At 42.4% G+C, this 20,129-nt stretch overlaps 1 protein-coding gene across 1 annotated transcript in view; it reads right to left on the bottom strand.

The window, feature by feature from the left end:
- Positions 1-20,129, bottom strand: part of GRHL2 (grainyhead like transcription factor 2) — a 92,062-nt gene that overhangs the window by 15,781 nt on the left and 56,152 nt on the right. The window contains exons 9-12 of the mRNA XM_069731715.1: positions 11,263-11,421; positions 10,248-10,338; positions 8,990-9,129; positions 6,012-6,043 (exon numbers count right to left, since the gene is read on the bottom strand). Of these exons, the coding sequence (XP_069587816.1) occupies positions 6,012-6,043; positions 8,990-9,129; positions 10,248-10,338; positions 11,263-11,421 (422 nt within the window). The remainder of the gene's footprint in view (positions 1-6,011; positions 6,044-8,989; positions 9,130-10,247; positions 10,339-11,262; positions 11,422-20,129) is intronic.

Here is a 20,129-nt window from a genome sequence, read left to right as displayed (position 1 = left end):
ATAACATTTCCCACATGTTTACTTTACATCAGCACAATTTTGGAAACAAATTTTTTTTTTGCTAGGAAGTTATAAGGGTTAAAATTTGACCAGCGATTTCTCATTTTTACAACGAAATTTACAAAACCATTTTTTTTTAGGGACCACCTCACATTTGAAGTCAGTTTGAGGGGTCTATATGGCTGAAAATACCCAAAAGTGACACCATTCTAAAAACTGCACCCCTCAAGGTGCACAAAACCACATTCAAGAAGTTTATTAACCCTTCAGGTGCTTCACAGCAGCAGAAGCAAAATGGAAGGAAAAAATGAACATTTAACTTTTTAGTCACAAAAATGATTTTTCAGCAACAATTTTTTTATTTTCCCAATGGTAAAAGGAGAAACTGAACCACGAAAGTTGTCCAATTTGTCCTGAGTACGCTGATACCTCATATGTGGGGGTAAACCACTGTTTGGGCGCACGGCAGAGCTTGGAAGGGAAGGAGCGCCATTTGACTTTTTGAATGAAAAATTATCTCCATCGTTAGCGGACACCATGTCGCATTTGGAGAGACCCTGTGTGCCTAAACATTGGAGCTCCCCCACAAGTGACCCCATTTTGGAAACTGGACCCCCCAAGGAACTTATCTAGATGCCTAGTGAGCACTTTAAACCCTCAGGTGCTTCACAAATTGATCCGTAAAAATGAAAAAGTACTTTTTTTTCACAAAAAAATTATTTTCCCCTCAATTTTTTCATTTTCACATGGGCAATAGGATAAAATGGATCCTAAAATTTGTTGAGCAATTTCTCCCGAGTACGCCGATACCTCATATGTGGGGGTAAACCACTGTTTGGGCACACGGCAGGGCTCGGAAGGGAAGGCGCGCCTTTTGACTTTTTGAATGGAAAATTAGCTCCAATTGTTAGCGGACACCATGTCGCGTTTGGAGAGCCCCTGTGTGCCTATGCATTAGAGCTCCCCCACAAGTGACCCCATTTTGGAAACTAGACCCCCCAAGGAACTTATCTAGATGCATACTGAGCACTTTAAACCCCCAGGTGCTTCAGAGAAGTTTATAATGCAGAGCCATGAAAATAAAAAATAATTTTTCTTTTCTCAAAAATGATTTTTTAGCCTGGAATTTCCTATTTTGCCAATGGTAATAGGAGAAATTGGACCACAAATGTTGTTGTCCAGTTTGTCCTGAGTACGCAGATACCCCATATGTGGGGGTAAACCACTGTTTGGGCGCACGGCAGGGCTCAGAAGGGAAGGCACGCCATTTGGCTTTTTAAATGGAAAATTAGCTCCAATCATTAGCCGACACCATGTCGCGTTTGGAGAGCCCCTGTGTGCCTAAACATTGGAGATCCCCCACAAATGACCCCATTTTGGAAACTAGACCCCCAAAGGAACTAATCTAGATGTGTGGTGAGCACTTTGAACCCTCAAGTGCTTCACAGAAGTTTATAACGCAGAGCCATGAAAATTTTTTAAAAAAATTCTCTTCTCAAAAATGATTTTTTAGCCCGCTATTTTTTATTTTCCCAAGGGTAACAGGAGAAATTTGACCCCAAAAGTTGTTGTCCAGTTTCTCCTGAGTACGCTGATACCCCATATGTGGGGGTAAACCACTGTTTAGGCACATGCTGGGGCTCGGAAGTGAAGTAGTGACGTTTTGAAATGCAGACTTTGATGGAATGCTCTGCGGGCGTCACGTTGCGTTTGCAGAGCCCCTGATGTGGCTAAACAGTAGAAACCCCCCACAAGTGACCCCATTTTGGAAACTAGACCCCGAAAGGAACTTATCTAGATGTGAGTTGAGCATTTTGAACCCCCAAGTGCTTCACAGAAGTTCATAACACAGAGCAGTGAAAATAATAAATACGTTTTCTTTCCTCAAAAATAATTATTTAGCCCAGAATTTTTTATTTTCCCAAGGGTTACAGGAGAAATTGGACCACAAAAGTTGTTGTCCAGTTTGTCCTGAGTACGCCGATACCCCATGTGTGGGGGTAAACCACTGTTTGGGGACACGTCGGGGCTCCGAAGGGAAGTAGTGACTTTTGAAATGCAGACTTTGATGGAATGGTCTGCGGACGTCACGTTGCGTTTGCAGAGCCCCTGGTGTGCCTAAACAGTAGAAACCCCCCACAAGTGACCCCATTTTAGAAACTAGACCCCGCAAGGAACTTATCTAGATATGTGGTGAGCACTTTGAACTCCCAAGTGTTTCACAGACGTTTACAACGCAGAGCCGTGAAAATAAAAAATAATTTTTCTTTCCTCAAAAATTATGTTTTAGCAAGCATTTTTTTATTTTCACAAGGGTAACAGGAGAAATTGGACCCCAGTAATTGTTGCGCAGTTTGTCCTGAGTACACTGATACCCCATATGTGGGGGTAAACTACTGTTTGGGCGCACGTCGGGGCTCGGAAGTGAGGGAGCACCATTTGACTTTATGAATACAAGATTGGCTGGAATCAATGGTGGCGCCATGTTGCGTTTGGAGACCCCTGATGTGCCTAAACAGTGGAAACCCCTCAATTCTACCTCCAACACTAACCCCAACACACCCCTAACCCTAATCCCAACTGTAGCCATAACCCTAATCACACCCCTAACCACAACCCTAATTCCAACCCTAACCCTAAGGCTATGTGCCCACGTTGCGGATTCGTGTGAGATTTTTCAGCATCATTTTTGAAAAATCCACGGGTAAAGGGCACTGCGTTTTACCTGCGGATTTACCGTGGATTTCCAGTGTTTTTTGTGCGGATTTCACCTGTGGATTCCTATTGAGGAACAGGTGTAAAACGCTGCGGAATCCGCACAAAGAATTGACATGCTGCGGAAAATACAACGCAGCATTTCCGCGTGGTATTTTCCGCACCATGGGCACAGCGGATTTGGTTTTCCATATGTTTACATGGAACTGCAAACCTGATGGAACACTGCTGCGAATCCGCAGCGGCCAATCCGCACCGTGTGCACATAGCCTAATTCTAAAGGTATGTGCACATGCTGCGGAAAACGCTGCGGATCCGCAGCAGTTTCCCATGAGTTTACAGTTCAATGTAAACCTATGGGAACCAAAAATCGCTGTACACATGCTGCGGAAAAACTGCACGGAAACGCAGCGGTTTACATTCCGCAGCATGTCACTTCTTTCTGCGGATTCCGCAGCGGTTTTACAACTGCTCCAATAGAAAATCGCAGTTGTAAAATCGCAGTGAAATGCGCAGAAAAACCGCGGTAAATCCGCGATAAATCCACAGCGGTTTAGCACTGCGGATTTATCAAATCCGCAGCGGAAAAATCCGCAGAGGAACAGAATACGTGTGCACATACCGAAACCCTACCCCTAACCCTAGCCCTACCCCTAACCCTAACCCTAACCCTAGTGTAAAAAAAAAAAAAATTCTTTATTTTTTTATTGTCCCTACCTATGGGGGTGACAAAGGGGGGGGGGTCATTTACTATTTTTTTTTATTTTGATCACTGAGATATAATCTATCTCAGTGATCAAAACTCACTTTGGAACGAATCTGCCGGCCGGCAGATTCGGCGGGCGCACTGCACATGCGCCCGCCATTTTGGAAGATGGCGGCGCCCAGGAAAGAAGACGGACGGATCCCGGGAGGTAAGTATAAGGAGGGGGGGGAGATCAGGGCACGGGGGGGAGCGTCGGATCACAGGGGGGGGGGGGGGTGGATCGGAGCATGGGGGGTGGATCGGAACACGGGGGGGTGGATTGGAGCACGGGGTGGGGGATCGCTGTGCAGGGGGGTGGATCGGAGCTCGGGGGGGAATCGGAGCACGGGGTGGGGATCGCTGTGCGGGGGGGGTGATCGGAGTGCGGGGGGGTTTGATTGGAGCACGGGGGGTGTGATTGGAGCACGGGGGGAGCGGACAGGAGGACGGGGGAGCGGAGCACAGGACGGAGGGGAGCGGACCACAGATCGGGGGGCGGGGGGGGGCGATCGGTGGGGTGGGGTGGGGGCACATCAGTGTTTCCAGCCATGGCCGATGATATTGCAGCATCGGCCATGGCTGGATTGTAATATTTCACCAGTTTTTTAGGTGAAATATTACAAATCGCTCTGATTGGCTGTTGAAAGTGAAACTGCCAATCAGAGCGATCGTAGCCACGGGGGGGGTGAAGCCACCCCCCCTGGGCTAAACTACCACTCCCCCTGTCCCTGCAGGCCGGGTGAAATTGGAGTTAACCCTTTCACCCGGCCTGCAGGGACGCGATCTTTCTGTGACACAGCATATGCGTCACAGGTCGGATTGGCACCGACTTTCATGACGCATACGCTGTGTCACAGGTCGGGAAGGGGTTAAAGTTGAGGGACGCATGGATTCCTCTCAGTATCAGCAGATTCTTGACAATAATGTTCATGAATCAGTGACAAAGTTGAAGTTACGCAAGGGATGGATTTTTCAGCAAGACAATGATCCAAAACACCGCTCCAAATCTACTCAGGCATTCATGCAGAGGAACAATTACACTGTTCTGGAATGGCCATCCCAGTCCCCAGACCTGAATATCATTGAACATCTGTGGGATCATTTGAAGAGGGCTGTCCATGCTCGGCGACCATCAAACTTAACTGAACTGGAATTGTTTTGTAAAGAGGAATGGTCAAAAATACCTTCATCCAGGATCCAGGAACTCATTAAAAGCTACAGGAAGCGACTAGAGGCTGTTATTTTTGCAAAAAGAGGATCTACTAAATATTCATGTCACTTTTCTGGTGAGGTGCCCATACTTATGCACCTGTCAAATTTTGTTTGAATGCAGATTGCACATTTTCTGTTAGTACAATAAACCTCATTTCAAGGCAGAAACATTACTGTATCCAACAGTTATTAGATATATGAAACTGAAATAGCTGTTGCAAAAAAAAAAAACAATTTTTATAAAACATTAAGCTTAAGATTAATAGGGGTGCCCAAACTTTCTCATATAACTGTATGTGTGTCCTCCAATTATTGCTTTATATGGTTTAGAGAATCCAAGATTCCAAGGCACTAGGGAAAATGGCGATAAAACATAACATTTATTCCATTCTTAAAAAATCACATGGTGAAGCAACGTTTCGGCATAAAAAGGGCATTTTTCAAACCAGAAGTACAATGAAAATTTCAGCCATTTAATTGTACTTCTGGCTTGAAGAAGGCCCTTTTGGGCTGAAACGTTACTTCACTTGTCTACTTCAATTGTACTTCACCAAGTGATGTTTAAGAATGGAATATTGTAATAAAGGTTATGTTTTATCCCCATTTTCTCCGGTGCCTTGGAATCTTGGATTTTCTATGGTTTTGGACCTTGTGGGGGGGTCTAACCGAGTCAGCACGGAGCCGCCAGTGGTGCATGAGAAGGACTCTTGGACTAAGTTCGTATGATTTGGAGATTGATAAAATAAGAGTGGCCTAAATCTGTGACAGCCTCTACTCTGATATTGTTTGTAACATGGAAGCAATTCTGAAAATGGCTGAAAGTTGCGGGGTGATTTTTAAGTGGAACCTGACAGCACATTTTTACATATGGGGAGGTAGTGGTATGGTGCCATTATCTCCGTTGACCCCACAGATACATGAACACTCAGCTTTGGCCAATCATGCATGTGCCCCCGGTCGATAGAGAGGAGTAAGCTGCTCTCATCCTCCTCTGGTAGCGGCTTATCTTGCCGGATCAGGCTATCAGACTCCAACTACGCGATCCTTCTCTCCCCTGAAACCTGCCATCAGAGGCCTATGCAAATTATATTGTCCTGCTAAAATTGGTGGGGTACACATACACCTTACATCTAATATTTATGGCCAACTTAAGTGGTTAAACATGAGCAAAATGGTAATAATTACAAAAAAAATCATTGAAAAAAAATTTGGGACGCTCATTTTTATAATATGCGGCCTCTGAGAGATCGTAACCCCAACTATTAGATATTTATGACAGACTGTGGAAGACTAGAAGATTCTTATAATAATAACAACAGATTTTCAATTTATCTCTTACCCTTCAATTTCATCTTCTGTATTGTAGAAAACCTGCAAAGGAAGAACCAAATTGTAATAAATCAGAACACCACAAACAGCTCATTCCCATTATCACAGCTTATCAGGGATGTATCCGACATCTATCTTCATAGCCTTTAACAGGAGCACAATTTTCATCGATTTAATATCCTATTGCTAGATTAGCACTGAACACAAAAAAACATAAAATGAATGTTGTAGGAGTAAATCATGTAAAATATAAAAAATGTTTCCCAAAAAGTTTTTTCATGTTTGTGTAAGTTACTGAAACATTTTACAACTTTTTAATAATACTTTGTGCTTCAGTTACTCACCACTTGATCAATAGATAGATAGCAAACAGCCTGGACTACAGACTGAGGCCGGTTTCATAAATTGGACATTCTCTGCAATGTCTGGACACGCATCCTGACCGAAATAAAACACTCTGTCTATCTCATCTAATGATGGACATACCAGGAGTGCTGAGGTAAGTAGTGGCTGATCACCCTGGTGTCCACCCTGTATGTATGATCAAATACTGGAGCTATCAGGAGTGCTGAGGTAAGATGAGGCTGCTCACACTGCTGTCCAGATGTCGCTCTGATCTAATACTGGAGATATCAGGAGTGCAGAGGTAAGAAGATGCTGCTCACACTGCTGTCCACCATGTCTGTCTTATCTAATACTGGAGATACCAGGGGTTCTGAGGTAAGAAGAGGCTGCTCACCCTGGTGTACACCCTGTATATATAATCTAATACTGGAGATATCAGGAGTGCTGAGGTAAGAAAAGTCTGCTCACACTGCTGTCCACCATGTCTGTCTGATCTAATACTGGAAATATCAGAGGTGCAGAGGTAAGAAGAGGCTGCTCACACTGCTGTCCACCCTGTCTGTCTGATCTAATACTGGAGATACCAGGAGTATTGAGATAAGAAAAGGCTGCTCACACTGCTGTCCACCCTGTCTGTCTGATCTAATACTGGAAATATCAGAGGTGCAGAGGTAAGAAGAGGCTGCTCACACTGCTGTCCAGATGTCGCTCTGATCTAATACTGGAGATATCAGGAGTGCAGAGGTAAGAAGATGCTGCTCACACTGCTGTCCAGATGTCGCTCTGATCTAATACTGGAGATATCAGGAGTGCAGAGGTAAGAAGATGCTGCTCACACTGCTCTCCACCCTGTCTGTCTGATCTAATACTGGAGATACCAGGGGTTCTGAGGTAAAAAGAGGCTGCTCACATTGCTGTCCACCCTGTCTGTCTGATCTAATACTGGAGATACCAGGAGTATTGAGATAAGAAAAGGCTGCTCAAACTGCAGTCAACCCTGTCTGTCTGATCTAAAATTGGAGATATCAGGAGTGTTGAGGTAAGAAGAGGCTGCTCACACTGCTGTCCACCCTGTTTACCTGATCTAATACTGGAGATACCAGGAGTATTGAGATAAGAAAAGGCTGCTCAAACTGCTGTCCACCCTGTCTGTCTGATCTAATATTGGAGATATCAGGAGTGTTGAGGTAAGAAGAGGCTGCTCACACTGCTGTCCACCCTGTTTACCTGATCTAATACTGGAGATATCAGGAGTGTTGAGGTAAGAAGAGGCTGCTCACATTGCTGTCCACCCTGTCTGTCTGATCTAATACTGGAGATATCAGGAGTGTTGAGGTAAGAAGAGGCTGCTCACATTGCTGTCCACCCTGTCTATCTGATTTAATACTGGAGATACCAGGAGTATTGAGATAAGAAAAGGCTGCTCACACTGCTGTCCACTATGTCTTTATGATCTAATACCAGGGGTGCTGAGTTAAGAAGATGCTGCTCACACTGCTTGCCTCTGTGCCTATCTGATCTAGTACTGGAGATATCAATCAGGGGTGCTGAGGTAGGATGGATTGCTAACATACCAATGTGTTATCAGGGTGTTGAGGTAAAAGAGGCGGCTACCATGTGGTCAGTTGTGAGAAAACAGATTCCGTTTTGTATTCATCTTGTCTTGCAATCCCTGTGCTATGGTGATCAAATGACACTGCTGGGCAGGAAAATTTCACATTTCTATTCATGACCCTAAAGTTCCTATTGGCTGTTAGTTCGGAGGTAACTTTTACTTTGTCTGTGACACTATTTAAGTAGATTACATGTGCTAATAAACCAAAAGTCCTGAGTACACCAAACAAGGCTGTACTGCATTTATTTCCTGAGCGCTTGTAAAACTAATCTTATTAATTTGGAGTTCTAAAGGCATAGAAGAGTGTATTTTGCTTACATCATATTGATCCACTTTATGAGTATAGGTTCTTCAACTGTAAACTTTGACTTCATGGAAGGGTCATACAGTACGTTGTATTCAATATTTTGTTTCTCCACTTGTGGCAGAGAAGTAGCTGCACATACGTGGCCACCATCTGCATGTTGTGGTTCCTAAAACAGAACGATTGTGTATCTATGGCCACTTTCCTGCCCTTTGCTGTCATCGTGGGGGGGGGGAAATATGGGAATCCCCATTTTTGTGATGTGGGGCATGCTCTGCGGTGAACTCAGAGTACACACATGAAAAATTAGGGTGAAGAGAATCTTGTGTACCGCTAGTTTGGAAATCCCAGAGAAGTGAATAGAGATATCTGTGCCTATGTGTCCATAAATAGGTGTTAGTTCCAGAGGTGGGACCTGCATCTATCTCTATAACAGGACCTATCAGGCTATATCCACCGGATATACCATAAATGTCTAAGATCGGAATAACCTTCACATGGAGCAAGTGACTGTTCATGCTTGAATGGAGGAGGGGGATTCAGAAATCTGCAATGGCGCCCCGGCATTTCTAGTCCGTCTCTGTAGAAGATTTGCAGTTTGTAATAACTCTCTATCATTAGAAGACGCTCATTTATATAAAGTGTAATTTGGCATAAAATGCATGCTCACTTCTGTGGGCCCTTATTACATTACCACTCTCTAAAGAACATGGATATCAAATACCTGCCCGGTCCTTTGTAGGTTTCCAAAATGAACATCTGGGATGAAGAGGACGGGCTGGGAGTCCAGGTCAGACATTGTTTTGAAGAAGGTGATGTCGCTCTTCTTCTGCAGCGGTAAAGCTGATAATTTAGTATCGGACGCTAGATAAGAATTGACAAGGTGACAGGATCAGGATAAAATAAATCACATACAATTGATCATCAGTCTGGCATTTGAGGGACCAGAGTAATATTACAGCATTGTATTTCTGGATTATCAGATGGCGAGACATAGAACATCCAGTAGACTCTGGATTATTAGGAAACTTTCACATTGGATGTGATATCAGTGTAAAAAAAAAATTGGCTATAGATTTTGCTGCAAAACTATAGTAAGTCTGCAGCAAAATGAGTCATAAAGAGTTACATTCGTTATGTATTTTTTCAGATTTGCCCAGACATTGCAAAAAAAGAAATATGCAGTGTAAAATCATAGCCTGAATTAACAGGCTGCAAATTTTACAATTTACACACATTATCTGGTTGGAGCTCATACACAGCATAAGGATGACATTTTATTTTATTTCATTTTCTTTGCTGGTACTGTGATATGGAGCAAATTTTGAGAGGGAGGAGAGCTAATAACTACAATCAATGGGCTGGAGAGAGTTGGCTGGTATGTTAGGAGTTAACTCCTCTCCTGGAATATAACTATTGCACGCGCTGGACAGACTCTGGTGGTCATGCTTCATGTAAACAAGCTTTACTCCATGTAACATGGAGGTTAATTGCAAACTTGCTTATTTTCAAGCTGACTAACTAAAACAATTTCATAGTATGAGAAAACCCCTTAAACACAGCATCATTTTTGGGGGAGATTTTCTTTAAAGGAAACCTGTGACTGTAGCCAGGTATGTTTTGTGTTTCCTTGGCTGATTAGTCCAGTACAGCCCTCAGCGGCTTCTTGTTGCCCCTCCTCTTTTTGACTTACAAGTCTCTCTCTATGTAGGCGCACAGGAAGAGACTAGTCAAAGGAATCGAGGGAGTGAAGGGGGGAACCGCTGGGGTCTACATTGGACTAGTCAGCCAAGACTCATAGTCCCGGTTTCACAGTAAAACATACCAGGCTTCAATCGCGCTGCCATTGTACGATTCATGCTGCCCGTGGTTCAGACAGCATGAATCTGATGACAGATTCCTTTTAAATCTTGACTCAATTATCCAAATTGGAGCAATTATTGTCAGACAGTAAGTCAACTTTGCATCATTTTGTGACCTACAATTATTTATGGACTGATTTTGCGCAGGCTGACTTTTTCCTTTTTTCCGGTTTTGCTTTCGCTCCTCATCTCGGATTTTTCTCTCTGCTCCCTAAAAAAATAAAATAAGGAAAAAGCAGATTTAAGAAAGTAAATTATCCAGTTATTCCATCAAACAGCAATTAGCTAAAATCTTCGAGGAAATCCGCAGCAAATGTTCCCCTGCAGGGCCACCACAGCAAAAATGAAGCATTACTCAATCCCCATCTAAATCAATAAGCTGTATACAGTATATATCATATTGACAGTAAAATAACAAAGGACTTTTTATCATAACCTGATTTTCGGATGATTGCTTGCATTATCGATGGTCTATTTTAAGAACAGGTCATCAATTTTAACAAATTAATGATGTCTTTAAGAGTAACCGTTTTAATATTTATTAGTACGCATGAAAATTAGCACTTTTGTAATATGTCTTATCAAAATAATTCACTTTTTTCTCTCCTGGATTGACATTTTATTCTTCTTAATTTAGCAGTAAAACCTATAAAAATGTGTCTTCAGTGACTACAGATTTTCACATTACTGAGATAGGAGATGACAGTTGGTGCCTATCAGAGTCTATGGAGAGCAGATAGATGAGTAGCTATCACGTATCAATGCCCGATTAGGTCATAAAGAAATCAACAAAACCTCACGTTTTAGGAGCTAGAATGAAGAATTACCAAAAAGCAATGGCTTGCGGACTCGATCAGTGGGTATATTACATGGACCGCCAATCATGATAATGTCCCCCATGTAATACCTCTCCCCATTTGCCATGCAGTGATCCCCATATATATATATATATAACATCCAGCTGCTGTCTTAAGCATCGGGTATTCCTACGATCTGTAACCGGAGGACAGATGTGCTCCATTAAACATTACAAAGCCCCTCGCAGCAGCAGTCAGTCACCGGCAGGCACCATTACCTGTTCATCCAAGGGAATAATGGATTACGGGCTGTCGGGAGATTCCCATTGTTGGGTTACCTTATCACAGAAGACCTTGATCTGGCAGTAGGCCCGGTGGATTGGCCGGTTGCTGCGGTTATTGTAGCTATACGTGTCGATCTGAATCATGAGTGGAAGTCCTTTCACCCCTTTCTGAGAGGAGAAGTCAGTGCTGAGGCAATTCACCGTGATGAAGATCTAGAGAAAGAGGAGCAGAAAAACATATGCTAATGGTTCGAAGTAGGACAATGCAAATCGCACAATAAGAAAGAAAGAAAAAGAAAGAAAAAGAAAGAAAGAAAAAGAAAGAAAGAAAGAAAGAAAGAAAGAAAGAAAGAAAGAACACAAAAAGTTCTAAATAAAATCCCAGTAATAATTTATTCAAGAAATACAGGTAGACATTTACAAAATAGCCAAAAGAAAGTCAAAAATAGACAAAATGTAAAAGATGACTAGACAGGTATAAAACCCAGGAGCAGCATAAATTAAAGTGGATGGGCAGACATAAGATAACAATCCCACAATCAAAAAACACTATCTCATTCGATAGCAATACCACTAAAAAGACGTGTCAGAGTACTAAATATGGTTAAATAAGTGCAGCTTCTGAAATAGTCTATCCCAAAAAGGTAATATCCGAATGTAAAGTGCTGCTAATCAAATTCAAGGAGCTATAAGGGTATGTTCACACGTTCCTGATTTCCATCCTTTTTTTTTCAGGACTGTTTTTTAAAAAACTGCAGCTCTTGGTAGAAAACGCAGGTCCTTTTTTTGGTCCTTTTTTTGTCCTTTTTTGATGCGTTTTTTGATCCTTTTTTTGATCCTTTTTTTGATCCTTTTTTTTATGCAGTTTTCTATGCAGTTAAAATGGCTGAAAATACCCTAACCCTACCCCTAACCGTACCCCTAACCCTATTCTAACCTTAGTGGAAAAAAAAAATTCTTAATTTTTTTTTTTATTGTCCCTACCTATGGGGGTGACAAAGGGGGGGGGGGTGTCATTTACTATTTTTTTTTTATTTTGATCACTGAGATATAACCTATCTCATTGATCAAAATGCACTTTGGAACGAATCTGCCGGCCGGCAGATTCGGCGGGCGCACTGCGCATGCGCCCGCCATTTTGCAAGATGGCGGCGCCCAGGGAGAAGACGGCCGGACGGACACCGGGACGCCGGGTAAGTATAAGGGGGGGGGAGATTAGGGCACAGGGGGGGGCATCGGAGCACTGGGGGGGGCATCGGAGCACGGGGCGGTGGGATTGGAGCCCGGGGGGGCGAGATCGGAGCACGGGGGGTCAGCCACACTCCGCCCACGCACTTCCGCCCGCTTCCCCGCACTTCCTGCTGCAGCGGTTCGGCACCACAAACCGCAGTAAAACCCGCAGATATTTTTTTCATCTGCGGGTTTTACTGAGGTTTGACCTCACAATGGAGGTCAATGGGTGCAGAACCGCTGCGGCTCCGAAAAAAGAAGTGACATGGTACTTCTTTTTTCCCGCAGCTATTCAGCGCGTTTTTTTTTTTTATTTTCCGCATTGTGGGCACAGCAGTTCCTGTTTTCCATAGGGTACAATGTAATGTACCCTGCATGGAAAACAGCTGCGGACCCGCAGCGGGAAAATCGCGGCAATTCCGCATGAAAAAAAGGATCGTGTGAACATGGCCTAAAATAGCCAATTCAGTAACAATAGTACTCAGCCAATAATACGCATGTATCACTTTAAGACAATTTCACATTGCTAGGGGTGTCAAAAAAGGTTCTTACCCATGGTCTCCACTACTACCACCTGAGTATTGCAGCCCCAACGCGCGTTTCGCGTGGGCTTCCTCGGGGGGCTGCACACAGCATTTATCGTCACTTTCAGAGACCAACACCATTTAAATTTTTCTGGGGCTGGGCGAAGGCTTTTTTTTTTGTTTTGCACCCTGAGCGGACGTTTGTTGATACCATTTTGGAGTAGATACGATGTTATGATGGCCTTTTTTTTGCATTTTATTGAAATGTTGCTGCACCCAAAAAAAAAAAAAACCTTCTGGATTCATTTTTTCTAAATCTGATTAATTTACTTTAATATTTTGATAGATCAGACATTTCTGAACGCAGCGATATCAAATGTGTATTTTTTTTATTTATTTGTTATTTTCAAGGGGGGGGGGGAAGAGGAATGATTAGAACTTATGTATTTTTATTTTTCATATTTTTAAAAACTTTTTTTTTTTCACTCTATTTAATAGTCCCCTTAGGAGACTTGAAGCTGCGATCATCCGATCGTTTGTGCTATGCATCGCAGTGCTTCAGCCCTACTATGTATAGCAGAAGTCGTAATGACAGGAATGGTAATGTATCGGAAGGACAGGCATGGGGGGTCTTCTGCATCTCCATAGCTCTGGAATCATATGACGGATTTAAGAAATAAAAAGGCATATTCAGGGTAGCAGCAGGAATAAAATAAGTTATAGAACTGGCCAGGTCCCCATTAAGACAAAGCGATTGCAATTATTTATTGTTTGTTGTACTCAAGGTCGGCTCCGATTTTAACAGCAACCGACCTAGTTGGCCCCTTTTCACTTCTCGCCTTTTAATTTTTTTTTTTTTTTATAGAGTTGTATTACGAGTTTTTTTTGTGGTATGAGCTATAGTTTTTATTGGTATAATTTTGGTGTCCATACTGCTTTATGATCTCCATTTATTAAAATTTTTGGAGAGGTAAAATAAAATGCCCCCCAAAAATTATATTGGCCATTAATATTTCTATGCTCGAAAAGTTTTGCACATAGCAGTACCAAATATGATTTTTTTTTTTAATTTTTTTTAGATTTTATTAACTTCCTATGAATGTAACGCTTTAACTTTTATATTTATAGCTTTTTTTTATAGTTTTTTTTTTCCTCATTTTTTTATTAGCCCTCCTAGTGGACTTAAACCTGCAATTGCAGTGGACTGTTCCTCTATGGAGCCAACCAAATGCAGCGGTCACACTTGACTTGATAGTACATGTAATAAATATATATTATAGATTTATAAATTTATATATATGTAGCGACCTTCGTCTGCAGCACTTCATCCATAGTGCTATGATATGGTGCCCAATTTTTCGGATAAGCAAAGACTATTAAAATCCAGATCACCTGTGTGGATATACGGTAGATATAAAAAGTCTACACATCCCTATTAAAATGGCATGTTTTTGTCATGTACAAAAATCATACCAAGAATCATTTCAGAACTTTTCCCATGTTTAAGGTCACCCATAGCCCGAACAGTTCAATTTAAAAAATAAACTATTTTTCTTTTTCCACCTAAAAAGATTTCAAAAGAGCTAAAATAATGTGGTTGCATAAATAAGCACAACCTTAAACTAATACTTTGTTCTGTTGAAAATAGAATCTTTCATAATTTGTTCCTTCACAGTTCATGTAACATTTGAAATTATGACAGAATTCCTTCCTTTTGGGTCGGAACCTAATTGCATGGCACATGCAGAATTGGCAATCTTTACCCCCTCTTCCCTGCAGTAGCTCCAAATTTGTCAGACTCTGAGAGCATCTCCTGTGTACAGCGCCTTCTACAGGTCACCCACAGATTTTCAATTGGATTTAGGTCTGGGCTCTAGCTGGGCCATTCCAAAATTTGATATTCTTCTGAAGACATTCTTTTGTTGATTTGCAGGTATGATTAAGGTCCTTTTCATGCTTAAAGATGAAATTCATCATCATTCAGATTTTTAAAAGCAGATATTTGGAACTGTTCATAATACCCCATTCCAGCTGCCAAAAAACAGCCTCAAAGCATAATGCTGCTTCCACCATGCTTCACTGTGGGTATGGGGTTCTTTTGGCAACGTGCACTGTTAGCGTTTCGCTAAAACATATCTTTTGGAATTATGGCCAAAAAGTTCAATCTTGGTGTCATCAGACTAGAACACCTTTCTCCACTTGCTTTTTGACAGACTTGATGTTAGATTTTGCAAAACATAGCCAGGCTTGGCTGTTTTTCTTAATAAATAGTTTACACCTTACATCCCTACCCCACAGGTCAGACATATGAAGAATACAGGAGATTGTTGTCATGTGCAGTACACACCAGAAATTCCTGCAGCTCCTTTAATGTTGCTGTAGACTTGCTGGCAGACTCCCAGACTAATTTTCTTCTTGTTTTTTCACCAATATTTGAAGGACATACAGTTTTAGGTAATTACACCACTATGCCAAATATAAGCCACTTCTTAATGGCCATCTTCACAGTATTGCCTGGTATATCCAATGACTTTTGTACTCTTTCACCCTCTCATAACTTTCAACAATGAGATCCCTTTGCTGTGTTGTACGCAGTTTAAAGACCATGGCTTTTACTGTATAATACATCTAAGAAAATATCAGGAAAATCCTACTGACACAGCTAAGCTTTACATGGAGTTAAGCAGAATAACTGTAAACGATGGCACTTGATTACGGACTACTATTTACCATGAGTTTATACATGATTGGTTAGTTTTAAACACAACCACACTCCCAATTAGAAGTAGGTGTTAACTCTTGTGCAACAGCATTATCTTGATTTTGTTTTTTGCTTTTATTTACCCCCTTAAAATGATTTCAGTTGGTTTCCCAATGGATTTGTACAAATTATGGGTGGCGTCAAAGTTGGAAAAAGTTGTTCTGAAATGATTTTTCTTGGAATGATTTTTACATGATAAAAAAAGGGGTGTGTAGACCTTTTTTTTTTTATATCCACTGAATACCGGTGTACACACACTGCATACAACACTGTATACAGGTCAACTGGATTCTAGTAGAACATGGAAGCAGCATTGCCCTTTAGCTCTTATGACATGAGTGCACTTTTATGGGAACACTCCTAAAACTAGGTCTGTAAACAGTCGCTCGGGAGCTGTAGCCTTCAGTTTTACAGCAATGCTAATAACTCTGGCGGGTGTTTACACTCATTTATTGAAACTTTTACCCTACACCACACCCTGGCAACCAACTCTGCTCAAAACCTGTGATCTGCCAGTACTGGAGCAAATGCAAACTTCTTTATATTAAAAGCAAACAAAGATCAACATAATACTTTTTAATAATGTCTTGGCATGAAGTCAGTGAGTATCAAGTATCCTTGGATCTACCTGCAAACACTTCAGTCGTACCTCATCTGCCATCTACAGAACTAGGAGAGGTAGAAAGTTCTATAATGCCACCAATAAAGGGGCAAAACACTGGCAACTGCCTAGGGCCTAGGACAGGATCATGAAATACATATGTTACAAATATCAAAAGACTTCCAAACAGAAGACTAGTGTGTACAGGCACAAACTAAGAGTAGCCATCTCTACATAACAAACAAAGTTGCACTCTGTAGGCCTATATTTCATGCTTACCTGCTATAGCACTATAGAGTGCAACCTTGTTTGCTACATATTATACAGTCATGGCCAAAAGTGTTGGCACCCTTGAAATTGTTCCAGAAACTGAAGTATATCTCCCAGAAAATTATTGCAATTACACGTTTTGCTATACACATGATTATTTCTTTTGTGTGTATTAGAACAAAAAAAAACAAAGGCAAAAAAAGGCAAATTGGACATAATTTCACACAAAACCCCCAAAATGTATATTTATCTTCACAAGGATTTGTTAATTTTATCATTTTCACTTCTGGGGCAGGGCTGGTCTCCGTTTGCCCCACTCACCAGGTTATCTCCTTACAATGCACCCTGACAGTGCGCTCTTGTTGGATTGTCCCTTCTCATCAGAGCTAACGAAGGAGCGCACTGTCACTGTGCAATAGGAAGTATAGTGTGAATAATAAGAAGTGTGCTTGTACTGAGCATAGGACGGAACTGACAACTGATGCATACTTTGTTGAACAGGGACTTGCCCAGCTCTTGAAACGGACATCACTGATGATACTTCATTTCATGAAAAGGCAGAGAGAGCAGCCTCTGCCCCCTGATGACCTGTTACTTGAGTATCCCAGCAGTGGGGGTTCTTAAATTAAACTTTATAAAAATGAAAGTAGGTAAAAAAATATACATACAAAGCAGTTAGATTTGAGAGGGAAGGGTAGGGACTTTTTAATTAAATCATATTAGAAAAACTATTATATTATTAAAATAAATAGAGAGACATTTAGGATGAAAATCATTATTAGTTTTGGACTATCCCCTTTAAGGAGGACAACCTTCATCTTTTAAAGAAAATGTGTAATCAGAAAATGACCAGTTTACGTTAGGTTTTTATATATTCTTTAAATGTTGATTGTTAACTTCTCATATCACATCTCAAAAAATGCTATATATATTGAGAACAATAAAACCTAAAAATTATCAACGTAAATCACAACTAATATCCCACGGAGGTCTGGAGTTGAAATGATGCTCAAAATCAAAGTGGAAAATGAAGTTACAGGCTGATCCAACTTCAGTGGAAATGCCTCAAGACAAGGAAATGATGCTCAGTAGTGTGTGTGGCCTCCACGTGCCTGTATGATCTCCCTACAACGCCTGGGCATGCTCCTGATGAGGTGGCGGATGGTCTCCTGAGGGATCTCCTCCCAGACCTTGACTAAAGCATCCGTCAACTCCTGGACAGTCTGTGGTGCAATGTGATGTTGGTGGATGGAGTGAGACATGATGTCCCAGATGTGTTCAATTAGATTCAGGTCTGGGGAACGAACGGGCCAGTCCATAGTTTCAATGCCTTCATCTTGCAGGAACTGCTGACCCTGCAGCCACATGAGGTCTGGCATTGTCCTGCATTAGGAGGAACCCAGGGCCAACCGCACCAGCATATGGTCTCACAAAAGGTCTGAGGATCTCATCTCGGTACCTAATGGCAGTCAGGCTACCTCTGGTGTGCACATGGAGGGCTGTGAAGCCCTCCAAAGAAATGCCACCCCACACCATTACTGACCCACTGCGAAACTGGTCATGCTGAAGGATGTTGAGGGCAGCAGATCGCTCTCCATGGTGTCTCCAGACTCTATCACGTCTGTCACATGTGCACAGTGTGAACCTGCTTTCATCTGTGAAGAGCACAGGGTGCCAGTGGCGAATTTGCCAATCCTGGTGTTCTGTGGCAAATGGCAACCGTCCTGCACGGTGTTGGGCTGTGAGTTCAACCCCCACTGTGGACGTCGGGCCCCCAGACAATCCTCATGGAGTCGGTTTCTAACCGTTTGTGCAGACAAATGCACATTTGTGGCCAACTGGAGGTCATTTTGCAGAGCTCTGGCAGTGCTCCTCCTGTTCCTCCTTGCACAAAGGCTGAGGTAGCGGTCTTGCAGCTGGGTTGTTGCCCTCCTACAGCTCCCTCCACGTCTCCTGGTGTACTGGCCTGTCTTATGGTAGCACCTCCAGCCTCTGGACACTACGCTGACAGACACACCAAACCTTCTTGCCACAGCTCGCATTGGTGTGCCATCCTGGATGAGCTGCACTACCTGAGCCACTTGTGTGGGTTGTAGAGTCCGTCTCATGTTACCACGAGTGTGAAAGCACAACCAACATTCAAAAGTGACCAAAACATCAGCCAGAAAGCATTGGTACTGAGATGTGGTCTGTGGTACTCACCTGCAGAACCATTCCTTTATTGTGTCTTGATAATTGCCAAAAACTTCCATCTGTTGTCTATTCCATTTGCACAACAGCATGTGAAATTGATGATCAAACAGTGTTGCTTCCCAAGTGGACAGTTTGATTTTCACAGAAGTTTGATTTACTTGCAGTTATATTCTGTTACATAGTACAGACCAAAAGTTTGGACATACCTTCTCATTTAAAGATTTTTCTGTATTTTCATGACTATGAAAATTGTACATTCACCATGAAGGCATCAAAACTATGAATTAACACATGTGGAATTATATACTTAACAAAAAAGTGTGAAACTACTGAAATTATGTCTTATATTCTAGGTTCTTCAAAGTAGCCACCTTTTGCTATGATGACTGCTTTGCACACTCTTGGCATTCTCTTGATGAGCTTCAAGAGGTAGTCACCGGGAATGGTTTTCACTTCACAGGTGTGCCCTGTCAGGTTTAATAAGTGGGATTTCTTGCCTTATAAATGGTGTTGGGACCATCAGTTGTGTTGAGCAGAAGCCTGGTGGATACACAGCTGATAGTCCTACTGAATAGACTGTTAGAATTTGTATTATGGCAAGAAAAAAGCAGCTAAGTAAATAAAAACGAGTGGCCACTGCTGCCGTATATGACCCTATTACTGCACCTGATATCCCAATACTGAGCCACTGCTGCCGTATCAGGTGCAGTAATAGGGACACATACGGCAGCAGCGGCTCAGTATTGGGGTATCAGTTGCAGTAATAGGGTCACATACAGCAGCGGCTCAGTATCGGGGTATCAGGTGCAGTAATAGGGTCACATACGGCAGCAGCGGCTCAGTATTGGGGTATCAGCAGGATGAGGAGTTTGTGCACTTTGGGAATAGATGGTGATGGGGCCGGAATATGAGAAGTCAAATTTGTCTTTGTTGTAATCTCTGCAGACAGTACTGGCTGGAAGAAGTTTTCATGTCGGTCTGGGCCAGATGGAAAAACCGGGAAAAATGAACGATTCCATCAGAAAGAACGTCAATGGTAAGTCATCTATATACATAATTGTCTAAGGGGTACTTCCGTCTGTCTGTCTGTCCTTCTGTCACGGATATTCATTGGTCGTGACCGCTGTCTATCATGGAAATCCAAGTCACTGATTGGTCGCCGCAAAACAGCCACGACCAATCAGCGACGGGCACAGTCCGGAAGAAAATGGCCGCTCAATACTCCCCGCAGTAAGTGGCCGGCGCCCGCTCCCCGCAGTCAGTGTCCCCGGCGCTCCGCTCCCCGCAGTCAGTGTCCCCGTCGCTCTGCTCCATACTCCCCTCCGGTCACCGCTAACACAGG

Source organism: Ranitomeya imitator, chromosome 6 (assembly GCF_032444005.1).
Source record: "Ranitomeya imitator isolate aRanImi1 chromosome 6, aRanImi1.pri, whole genome shotgun sequence".
Taxonomy (NCBI): Eukaryota; Metazoa; Chordata; class Amphibia; order Anura; family Dendrobatidae; genus Ranitomeya; species Ranitomeya imitator.
This window is presented reverse-complemented; position numbering and strand designations above follow the sequence as displayed.